The following is a 12,677-nucleotide window of genomic DNA, read 5'->3' as shown; positions in this document are numbered from 1 at the left end:
TCCTGCTTCTAGCACACATACATACATGCATGCATATATTACGCAAATTGAGGCACAACATTTACTGACCTTAGCTTTTCATACGACCTTAAACACTATCAAACCAAACTCTAGACACCAGTCTTCTGATCACCTATGCTGTTGAAAGGATGTAAAACTATAAACAAATACAATCCAAACATTATATATCTACCAGTATTTGGTGTCAGGATTTCAAAACTTCTTCAATACATAATAATTAACACTGTATGTTAAGTCCTTCCGGTATTTATTCAATAGATAGAAACATTGCTTGCTGCTACAAATTCAGGGCAAGCTGAATGCAAACCAAAACATGAAACCTGAGCAATCAATTTAGAAAACATGACATGCATTGACTCAATTTGTGTATAGGATTGTAAAGGCCACTAAATCTGATTCCAATCCTAGACTTCGTTAGATCACCGGTTGTGTGGGAGTCTCATCGAAAGGTTTGAAATCTGGGATTGTAATCAGTTTTAGTGGGCCGATACAGATCCTGGTCAGTGTGCTTCAGAAACCATTCTTTAAAACAACAAAATAACTCAAATATTGTAACAAGAAGCCATGAGGGCCTGTATCACTCACCTGGATATTCAAACAGCCATGGCAAAATATTTGCTTTATTATTAAAGCATATTTTGCAATTATTTCTTTAAGTACTATGGGGGACAACACCCTTTCTTTATGTAACACTTGATTTCCTTGTCCTAACCCTGCTTTATAGCAAATATATATGAAAAATAACTAACTGGTCGAGAGGGGTAGATTTAAAAAAAAAAAAAAAAATGCCCCCAGGAAAGTTAAAGACCAATTATACATTGAAAGCAAATTTCATTGAGGTATTTATATATATACTTTTATCATACAGAGCTTTGTTATGACTTAGGAACTTGATGGTTTCCATGTTATGACACAGGGACTAAGCCACCAGGGTGAGGCTGACCCAGGCACCAGTCCTAGTAGCAGTATTATATTTGTCTCTCCATGCCTGGCAATTCTATAAATGGTAATAGTGTCGGCATCTCAAATGTTTCAAGTTGTGATCTAGACTAAGAATTTGGGATGGGGTTGAAATCAGGAGTGTATAGCATGATGGTGTTCCTCTCTTCATACCTAGCAATCGTATAAATAATTATGGGGTAGGGATCTCTACTGATTCTGGAACAGTCTCTTGTGCCGAGACCAGACCCTGAAGGCAATCCTTGCAGCAAGGTTGTATTTATGTAACGCCCAGCAAAAATAAATGCCTTTAGCCCAAAGATTCTGGTTAATATCCCTTCATCCTCGTAAAAAGAGGAAAGATTATGTTTACCATTTTGTCTTTTAGTCCTTCAAATTTCCCCTGCCAAATGGTGATTTACACCCTTCATTCATACAACTTAAGAGTCCCCTTGGCCCAAGGACGCTCAAGATCTTATTTAGCTGAAAACTCTTCACCCATGAGAATGGAGAAGGATCAGCCCATTAATGTTCAAGACCAGATTTAGTCAAATTCTACTTTCTACTTTACTGTTCTTGACTAGCCCTAAAGAAAAATGGTTGACCAATAACAGATTGATGATGCGCCATGGCATAAGCTCTCCTTTGGACCAGGTGAGCTCAAATTCAAGTTAGTCTTCAAACAACAACTGATTATGTAAATTTCAAACTGATATAAAGATTGACTGATACACAAAAATGGACTGTATGCCCTCTTGAAATTTGGAACACAAGTGAAAAAAGTTGTTGGTAAAAACTTAACACAAACTGGAATTTCATTAAATAACAAAGCACAAAGCAATAACACAATTGTTCTACAAGCTACAGTAATATGTATGACAAACAGCACTACATTAGTAAGCCCGAGTTTCCTCTTGCCCCGACACCAGACTTGACAGACAGATGTCTGGTAAGGGTCGGGCTATACAATAGTATAACCATAGCTAAAGCAAGGATAAAATTTAACGGATAAAAAATTATACGACATGTATAGGTAATCTCATGGATTAAAACTTAACATGATAACAGACAAGAGCACTTCTAGAATATATCTATATTATTAACGGAAGCTCATACAAGCATTTGGACCGAGAAAGAACACGTGTAATACTCGAAATCAGTATACATTTTCTTCGGATGCTCACATGGGAAATCACTTTTGCCATCAATTAAAATCTAGCACTGCAGAGCCTCCACAATATACACAAGTTAAACTTAATTAGCAGAGTGTATCGGGAAACTTTCGCCCCTTTATGGCTACCATCCGTTTTCCCTCAGTGTTTGCCTTTCACGTGCAACTAGTGTGAATAAAATGTTGTGTATTAATATTCACTTATAAGATAATTTTGTCCTCGTATCAGAGGGCTGAGGAGACAAAAGTTAAACCTTCCGTACACAGCACAGAAGACATCTGCGAGTTAAAACAACTTATTTCCTACATTGCATTATCATTTGCCTATTTATAACAAATTATGCCCGGTAAACTTCTCTGTATTATTTACTTGATCGTTACTGTAGCAATATTTAAATTTTTCAGTCTCATCATCATTCCTATGTTACTTCCGCTGTAAGATGACTTCAATAAGACATAAAACAAGCCTAATCTTGCCGAATACTATTTTATAAATGTATCTACTTCAAAATGCTAAACTCAGCAATTCTTTCCCCACAACAATGCAAAAATGACACTGTGTGAAATATCAGCTCTACACATGAGTACTCCTGTTTTCCCAAAGAGGGAATTGGCAAGTGTACATAATATATAAGCATCACACTCTTCAACACTGAAAATAAACTGGAGGGTTCTGTTTATGCAAATAAAACTTTGTTTTCAAACTTACATTCGTAAAACACATATTTGTATATATATATATATTCTATATTTTCGTATCTAGTATGTGGTATATATATATATAAGTAAAGTACTTGTTCAAATTTCTCTGTTTACAATCATCATCCTATACAACACCATGACAAAAAAATAGGTCTACACATTGTTAGTTTGTAAAGTGTCAATTTTAGCACGTAACAACCATATATATAACATCTACAAAATAATCTTAACCTTGTGTTTATCTGACAGCAGTTTCAACACGGTATTACGATCACAGAATGTCTACATTGCATCATCTATATGTATATTAATATAACCTGGACAGACTTTGTAGCAATAACTTAACAAAGTCACCCCTTAACACACATTTGAACTCTTCCAATTCGAAGGTTGGAATAGTTCATTATAAAATTTAAAGGATGAATGGGTTTATCACCTGCATAGCCTTATCACAGGTAACTTAAAGCACAAAGTATGCTTATGTACCATCACAGTTAAACATGTGTCCGTGTAGAAAGTAATTTGAACAATAGAATGTATTGACTATGTAAAGGAGCAATACTATCCACTAAATATTTATGAGTATTTTTGTCTCCCTGTTAGGTATGTACTGGGTATATTGTATCATAATGTATAAAATGTTGTGCATGAGAGTTTACTGCATTCCTTCCATTACTACACTTACTGTTGTACAAATTTTTACGCAACGTCACTGTCAAAATTTGGAAGAAAATGATTTTTTAATAATTGACTCATTGCTGAAGTTATCATTGTAGCCATTTCTTTCAATATTTTGATATTTCATTTGCATATTCTATCAAATTTTATATATTAGGTAAAGATTGCTGTAAAATATCAGCCATGGGCTTTGGTATGAATAAAGCTAGCACACAAACTTTTGAGGTAAAAATAGCATTGGAAGAAAGAAGCACAATCAGTGACGACCATTTTGAAGTACTAGACTTCTTTGTCTTTTGAACTTACACACCAGAACAAGAACCAGTGCTAGTGAAATATCCCAAGAATGGTAAGTGAATTTTTGCCATTCAGTGTGAATCACACTACAATTCCTAGACACATAACGTACAGTTCTTCGTCACTTGTTCAAACAGATGCACTAACCTATACGATATGTCGCTGGAGCTTATTCTGTACATTCAACAATGACCTACGCCAACGGTACGATTATTGAAACATTGTTGAGAGAGATCACGTAAGATATGATAACCAGGTTGGTACAGAGAATGAGATCTGTGTAAGGATGTGCGAGATATGTTCAAAGATGATTCAATGACGGTTGGTGATGTGGTCAGCTATGGACAGTCAGTGGTCAGTTCTCTGGCTGGTACACAATGCCGCCTGGGCCTGCCAGAGAGGTCTTACCCATGAGGTCAAGATCGACCTGACGAGCAGCCTGCCTGCCCTCAGAGATGGCCCACACTACCAGAGATTGCCCTCGTCGACAGTCTGTGTGAGGAAAAAAAGTCACCAATATTAAATCATTATATATTCTATAGTATATATTCTATATACGGTTTCCTATTGCTAAAATTATCTGTGAGTTCAAATAATTTATTGAACTCATAAAAATAATTGTATTATCTAAATCTTTAGCCAGAAATTTTGCATGTCCAACTTACAAAAACTTCAGTTGGTGAGAGACCTCCTGACACTTACTAACTTTTTTATCTTCCAAATCTAATATTGTATACAATATGAATAGCACTCAATTAATGACACACTATCAAAAATATTGAAAACTGAAAAAGATATGCAACTATTATTCATTACTGATAACAAGTAAATTTCACAAATTAAGTCATCTGGTTCATACACCTACTTTTTTGGCCATTTGTTTTAATTGTACTTTTAAAAGTCCCCCAACCTCAAGAAAAACATCAGTATCAAAGATGAATGAAGCGCCATAACTCGCATCAGAGTATACGTATACAATTATGTCCGAGACAAAGTGACTGACGTGGAGACAGAATGCAAGCCTTCAGCGCCCTCTGGTGGTACCAGTAGAGGACTAAAGTTACATACCTCCAGCTGCATACACTTTCGGCACACTGGTGCTGTATTTATTTCTTGGAGTCTGAAAGTTCCCTCGAGGGTCAAGTTTGGTTGAGATTTCCTCCACAATCTTTTTCTCCGGCCCCAGGAATCCCATAGCCAACATAACAATGTCACACTTGATCAACCGTTCAGATCCTGTGGGATGTAAAAACGAAAATCAACACTTCACAGATCACTTCCTGTCTATTTCATCAAGAAACAGGTCATCAAGGCTTTACAAATCGTAAGTTTCAATCCTTGGGATTCTATCATTGTATTGGATTACTATTAGAAGCAAGAGGTCAAAAACATGGCGTATGTGCGGTTCCTTTTTTTTAAAGCCCTAGTCTGTGAAGGATACCTCAGGTATTTATTAGTCCTGTATACAAGAATATTTAATGCAACGAGAATCAGAACACTTAAACCTTGTTATAATGTCATCATTTGTCCAAAGAAATTTTAGAATTATTAAGAGTTTGGGGATAAATTGAGAAAAAAACATATAAAGGAAATATGAGAAAATATGAAAAACAGACATTGAAATATGTTGACGGTAGGCGAGGTGGCAATTGAAACAACAGGTATTACATAAAGGTTCTACTATATAGTCAAAAGTTGTTCATAAGGTTGTATAAAAACCAAAAAAAGTAAATAAAAAGGGTTATAAAATCATTCCAAAAGTACTTCATCATGTCCATGCAGACATAACATAATTAAAATATGAATATTTTAACTTTGATAACATTGGTTGTCAAAAAAGGTTTGGCTTCAATGAATTTGATATCCTGGAACTTATTTATCATATCATGAAATCGCTGGGGCTTTTTTTTCAAGCGAATTTTCGTAACCCCTTGTACAGCAGCTACCACGTGCACTACCATGTTATTCAGAAGTACACATTGAGCATTGACAATGAGTTGAGAGTCGTACCTGGTACATCAGCCATCGTCCAGCGGCCGGAGTCGTCCTTCTTCCACTCTACTAACATGGTGTTGATACCACACACGTTGCCCTTCCCGTCATCCACAAAGTTCTGTAAAATATAGACAAGGTCAAAGAACACTTTACAGACATATACTGCGAATCAGTAGTTTTTGTGGGGTTTATATGATTTTGTTGATTTCGTAGGAAATCCATAAATAACTTCAAGTTTGATATATAATAGTTCTCTGTTTGAGCAGGTAATCTTAGTCCATGAATTCATGTACCCACGAAACGGTGTTTTGTCGGAAAACCACCAAATTTGGGTCCCACGAAAATATCTGATTTCACAGTATATACCGTCTACTGTACTTGACTGATAATGATGTCCAAAAGCACTGATAAACAAGCCATTCAGATTGATATGTCTCACCTGTGCCGTGCTTTGACCATCAATGCACATGTCAAGTTTGGTTGGTGTAGCACTTATAGTTTCAGATGGTGTAGCACTGATAGTTTCAAAGAAACTAACTTAAACGCAAAAATTTAATGTTGATGGAGATGCTGACAAAGTCAATGGACCATGAAAGGTAGGCCGCATCAGCATTAGATGTACTACCTAAGGTGCATCTATGGTTCAAGTTTGGTTGGTCTAGCACTTAAACTTTCAGTGAAGCTAACTGAAACGCAAAAACTTAACGTTGACGCCGCCGTAAAAGCAACACCTTAGTCTCGCTTTCACTACTTGGTGGTGGCGAGACAAAAACTCTTGCAACTAGAGCTGTCGCCAGGATGACTGACTAATACCCCCAGGAGTTGCATGGACAAGTATTTCGCACAAAGGGGCATAACTCCATCAGGAGAAGTTTTCCGGACAAGTAACTGCAGACGACATCCAGACAGACATTCAGACAGGGTGATTCCAGTATACCCCCCCTAACTTCGTTGTGGGTGTATAATTAGAAACCTCACCAACAGATTTTACATTGTAAATCTTCAGTTTTGCTTTGATCATATCCACACAACATACAGAACTCTCCTGGGAAACTAATATATACTTACTGTGCTCTTAATATTGAATATCCTGGGGTCCCGTCCAAACTTGAGTTCCACTTCCTCATGGCCATAGTCCATCTTGAAAACACGTGGCCAGGTGGGCCAGGGGTTGTCATTTGCCCGGGATGGGGGAGGTGGTGGCAGTATCTCAAAAGATGTGATGCTCTTGGCACCCTGTCACAAACAAAACGTAGCTTCTTAATTTGATATTCATGTAATTTATCTATACATTGTTACAAGATCTCCCATAGGTGATTGCTCAACATAGGCTTGACTGTAGTTTTACGTCATTTTCATAGTATTCATTGCCCAAAAAAAATCAGGCTATATAAAGGATAAATATCTGTGCTGAATTTGTATGTCCCACCTTTGTTATTCCAAGTTCACCTGTCTACTTAGAGTACATTAGTGAAACAAAAATTGATCAGCTGTCCCCATTACAAAACCTTGGACATTTTTCTTTCCTTCCTACCCTTCAATAAGTAGTGCCTCCCCAGGCACCTCTGGCTAGCCTGTAGTAAAATAATGCGACAGGTTGGAATGTCATGTTACTGTGTCCAGGTTATGACATATGAGTGGAATGACACCTTCAGGTGGCCTCATTAACTGCATTGTCTTCAAATGAACTTGAGGATGTAAAACACAAAAACAAATCTCTCCTCGTATGACTTTCCTATGAGGGGAGGTAGCTAGACAATCCCATACCATATCTTCTCCCTTCCCCTGAGACCTACCTGTCAGATGGAGGTCGCTATCAAGTCACATCCCAAGTCCCTTCCCCCCTCCCCTCAGAGAGAAGTGGCTATAAAGTCACACCCCATGTCCCCCCTCCCCTCAGACTTACATGTCAGAGTGAAGTGGCTATACAGTCACACACCATGTCCGCCTTCCCCTCAGACTTACATGTCAGAGAGAGGTGGCTCTACAGTCACACACCATGTCCCCCCTCCCCTCAGACTTACATGTCAGAGAGAAGTTGCTATACAGTCACACCCTACGTCCCCCATCCCTCAGACTTACATGTCAGAGGGAAGTGGCTATACAGTCACATTCCATGTCCCCCCTCCCCTCAGACTTACATGTCAGAGTGAAGTGGCTATACAGTCACACACCATGTTCCCCCTCCCCTCAGACTTACATGTCAGAAAGAAGTGGCTATAAAGTCACACACCATGTCCCCCCTCCCCTCAGACTTACATGTCGGAGAGAGGTGGCTATACAGTCACACCCTATGTCCCCCATCCCTCAGACTTACATGTCGGAGAGAGTTGGCTATACAGTCACACACCATGTCCCCCATCCCTCAGACTTACATGTTGGAGAGAGGTGGCTATACAGTCACATCCTGTGTCCCCCCTCCCCTCAGACTTACATGTCGGAGAGAGGTGGCTATACAGTCACACCCTATGTCCCCCATCCCTCAGACTTACATGTCGGAGAGAGGGGGCTATACAGTCACACCCTATGTCCCCCATCCCTCAGACTTACATGTCGGAGAGAGGTGGCTATACAGTCACACCCCATGTCCCCCCTCCCCTCAGACTTACATGTCAGAGGGAAGTGGCTATACAGTCACACACCATGTCCCCACTCCCCTCAGACTTACATGTCAGAGGGAAGTGGCTATACAGTCACACACCATGTCCCCACTCCCCTCAGACTTACATGTCAGGGGGAAGTGGCTATACTGTCACACACCATGTCCCCCCTCCCCTCAGACTTACATGTCAGAGGGAAGTGTCTATACAGTCACACCCTATGTCCCCCATCCCTCAGACTTACATGTCAGAGGGAAGTGGCTATACAGTCACACACCATGTCCCCACTCCCCTCAGACTTACATGTCAGAGGGAAGTGGCTATACAGTCACACCCTATGTCCCCCATCCCTCAGACTTACATGTCGGAGAGAGGGGGCTATACAGTCACACCCCATGTCCCCCCTCCCCTCAGACTTACATGTCAGAGGGAAGTGGCTATACAGTCACACACCATGTCCCCACTCCCCTCAGACTTACATGTCAGAGGGAAGTGGCTATACAGTCACACACCATGTCCCCACTCCCCTCAGACTTACATGTCAGAGGGAAGTGGCTATACAGTCACACCCTATGTCCCCCATCCCTCAGACTTACATGTCGGAGAGAGGTGGCTATACAGTCACACCCGATGTCCCCCCTCCCCTCAGACTTACATGTCGGCGAGAGAGGTGGCTATACAGTCACACCCTGTGTCCCCCTCCCCTCAGACTTACATGTCGGAGAGAGGAGGCTATACAGTCACACCCTATGTCCCCCGTCCCCTCAGACTTACATGTCGAAGAGAGGTGTCTATACAGTCACACCCTGTGTCCCCCTTCACCTCAGACTTACATGTCGGAGAGAGGAGGCTATACAGTCACACCCTGTGTCCCCCCTCCCCTCAGACTTACATGTCGGAGAGAGGTGGCTATACTGTCACACCCTATGTCCCCCATCCCTCAGACTTACATGTAAGAGGGAAGTTGCTATACAGTCACACCCTATGTCCCTCATCCCTCAGACTTACATGTCGGAGAGAGGTGGCTATACAGTCACACCCTATGTCCCCCGTCCCTCAGACTTACATGTAAGAGGGAAGTTGCTATACAGTCACTCCCTATGTCCCTCATCCCTCAGACATACATGTCGGAGAGAGGTGGCTATACAGTCACAGCCTGTGTCCCCCCTCCCCTCAGCCTTACATGTCGGAGAGAGGTGGCTATACAGTTACACCCTGTGTCCCCCCTCCCCTCAGACTTAAATGTCGGAGAGAGGTGGCTATACAGTCACACCCCACCTCCCCCCAGCCTTACATGTCGGAGAGAGGGGGCTATACAGTCACATCCTGTGTCCCCCCTCCCCTCAGACTTACATGTCTGAGAGAGGTGGCTATACTGTCACACCCTATGTCACAAATCCCTCAGACTTACATGTAAGAGGGAAGTTGCTATACAGTCACTCCCTATGTCCCTCATCCCTCAGACATACATGTCGGAGAGAGGTGGCTATACAGTCACACCCCACCTCCCCTCAGACTTACATGTCGGAGAGAGGGGGCTATACAGTCACACCCTGTGTCCCCCCTCCCCTCAGACTTAAATGTCGGAGAGAGGTGGCTATACAGTCACACCCCATGTCCCCCCTCTCCTCAGACTTACATGTCGGAGAGAGGTGGCTATACTGTCACACCCTATGTCACAAATCCCTCAGACTTACATGTAAGAGGGAAGTTGCTATACAGTCACTCCCTATGTCCCTCATCCCTCAGACATACATGTCGGAGAGAGGTGGCTATACAGTCACCCCCTGTGTCCCCCCTCCCCTCAGACTTACATTTCGGAGAGAGGTGGCTATACAGTCACACCCTATGTCCCCCTTCCCTCAGACTTACATGTCAGAGAGAGGAGGCTATACAGTCACACCCTGTGTCCCCCCTCCCCTCAGACTTAAATGTCGGAGAGAGGTGGCTATACAGTCACACCCTATGTCCCCCCCCCCTCAGACTTACATGTCGGAGAGAGGTGGCTATACAGTCACAGCCTGTGTCCCCCCTCCCCTCAGCCTTACATGTCTGAGAGAGGTGGCTATACAGTCACACCCTGTGGCCCCCCTCCCCCCAGACTTACATGTCGGAGAGAGGTGGCTATACTGTCACACCCTATGTCCCCCATCCCTCAGACTTACATGTAAGAGGGAAGTTGCTATACAGTCACTCCCTATGTCCCTCATCCCTCAGACATACATGTCGGAGAGAGGTGGCTATACAGTCACACCCTATGTCCCCCTTCCCTCAGACTGACATGTCAGAGAGAGGTGGCTATACAGTCACACCCTGTGGCCCCCCTCCCCCCAGACTTACATGTCGGAGAGAGGTGGCTATACTGTCACACCTCATGTCCCCCCTCCCCTCAGACTTACATGTCGGAGAGAGGTGGCTATACAGTCACATCCTGTGTCCCCACCTCCTATGATCACAACATCTTTGTCCTTAGCATGGAACTTTAGGAAGTCTAGGTCGTTTCCTTCTTGTTTCTTCTGCCAAGTTTCGAGGAAACTCATTGCAAAATGAATGCCATTCAGCTGACGACCTGTAAAACAGATCAATTCATTATGATCACAAAAATTGCATTCCTGGATTTCGGCATACGTCTTACTTGTATTGTTTGTTCAGCCTGTTGAGCAACTTGATGATGGTGTATGCCCATATAGCTAGAGGTTTACAGGTATTGTCAGGTTCCTAAGATGTAAAGTACCCCAAAAAAGTACTTACCAAATATGGCCAGGTTTGTAGGGGGGGGTTGCCTCAAGAGGCAGCACTTACCAAGCATGGCTAGGTCCCTAAGGGTGTGAGACCACCAGAAACAGCACTTGCAAGATTGGATAGGCCCCTAGGGAATGTGGCACAAAAAACATCACTAGGTTGGTAGGTCCCTAGGTTTATCTGGTCCACAGAGATAAGACTAACAAGGTATTGGAAGGTTCCCTGGGTGTGCGTGCCCACAAAGGCATCAATAACCAGACACCGATACAGATCCCTATGGTGTGTGGGCCCAAGAGTTGTGGCTTACCAAGTATAAGAAGGTCCCTAGGGTTTGTGGCCCCAAAATACAGGACTTACCAGTATGTCCCTAGAGTGTTGCCCCTAGAGACAGTACTTACCAGGAATAGGTAGATATCTAGGGTGTGTGGCCCCCAGAGACAGTGCTTACCAGGAATAGGTAGATCTCTAGGGTGTGTGGCCCCCACAAACAGTATTTACCAGGAATAGGTAGATCCCTAGGGTGTGTGGTCTCCACAGACGGTACTTACCAGGTATAGGTAGATCCCTAGGGTGTGTGACCCCAGAGTGAGTACTTACCAGGTATAGGTAGATCCCTAGGGTGTGTGGCCCCCAGAGACAATACTTACCAGGGATAGGTAGATCCCTAGGGTGTGTGGCCCCCAGAGTGAGTACTTACCAGGAATAGGTAGATCCCTAGGGTGTGTGGCCCCCACAGACAGTACTTACCATGAATAGGTAGATTCCTAGGGTGCGTGGCCCCCAGAGTGAGTACTTACCAGGTATAGGTAGATCCCTAGGGTGTGTGGCCCCCAGAGACAGTATTTACCAGGAATAGGTAGATCCCTAGGGTGCGTGGCCCCCAGAGTGAGTACTTACCAGGTATAGGTAGACCCCTAGGGTGCGTGGCCCCCACAGTGAGTACTTACCAGGAATAGGTAGATCCCTAGGGTGTGTGGCCCCCAGAGTTAGCACTACTGCATCATAGTCCTGTACTAGCTGTGTAGATGGGAGGTCCTTGCCCACCTCCACCCCGGTTATAAACTCCACTCCCTCCTCAGCCATGAGGTCAACACGCCGCTGGACAACCTACAATACAAATTAATCTCAGGTATATGTATAATATAGACAAGTTACAGGTAAAACACCTGTATTTTAACAGATACAACAAAGGGACAAGTCAATAATTGGTACAATTCAGGGAACAACAGGAAAATGACATAATTACTGTTTGTCCGATGTACACAATCTCAACTCTAGTGACTATGTTACCAGTGCTACAGCAATGTAGAAATAACTGCCATTCCTTTAACTTTCTACTACCTGGAATTCCTCACTTTGATACATGATAAAAATCCTTATTCTGATAGAGCGAACTTTTTTCCAAACAGTTTAGAAAGATGATTTCGAGTTGTAAATAGTTAAAAACAAATTTCATTTCTGAATATTGTTCGTATTTTTGTTCTTGAAATGTGTTATTCTGAATATTACAGAAACCAAAGTGTGTCGATTAA

The 12,677-nt window shown here is 42.5% G+C and overlaps 1 protein-coding gene across 1 annotated transcript in view; it reads right to left on the bottom strand.

Moving 5' to 3' along the window:
* Positions 1 to 251: 251 nt before the first annotated feature.
* The window catches only part of LOC110451591 (putative glutamate synthase [NADPH]), a 68,017-nt gene continuing 55,591 nt past the window's right edge, over positions 252 to 12,677 (bottom strand). Inside the window, exons 40-45 of the mRNA XM_021499710.1 lie at positions 12,093 to 12,252; positions 10,803 to 10,972; positions 6,872 to 7,039; positions 5,819 to 5,921; positions 4,877 to 5,044; positions 252 to 4,300 (exon numbers count right to left, since the gene is read on the bottom strand). Of these exons, the coding sequence (XP_021355385.1) occupies positions 4,164 to 4,300; positions 4,877 to 5,044; positions 5,819 to 5,921; positions 6,872 to 7,039; positions 10,803 to 10,972; positions 12,093 to 12,252 (906 nt within the window). The 3' untranslated portion in view covers positions 252 to 4,163. The remainder of the gene's footprint in view (positions 4,301 to 4,876; positions 5,045 to 5,818; positions 5,922 to 6,871; positions 7,040 to 10,802; positions 10,973 to 12,092; positions 12,253 to 12,677) is intronic.

Source organism: Mizuhopecten yessoensis, unplaced genomic scaffold, assembly GCF_002113885.1.
Source record: "Mizuhopecten yessoensis strain PY_sf001 unplaced genomic scaffold, ASM211388v2 scaffold6135_1, whole genome shotgun sequence".
NCBI lineage: Eukaryota > Metazoa > Mollusca > Bivalvia > Pectinida > Pectinidae > Mizuhopecten > Mizuhopecten yessoensis.
The sequence above is the reverse complement of the archived record's forward strand: the minus strand, read 5'-3'. Positions and strand labels throughout refer to the sequence as shown.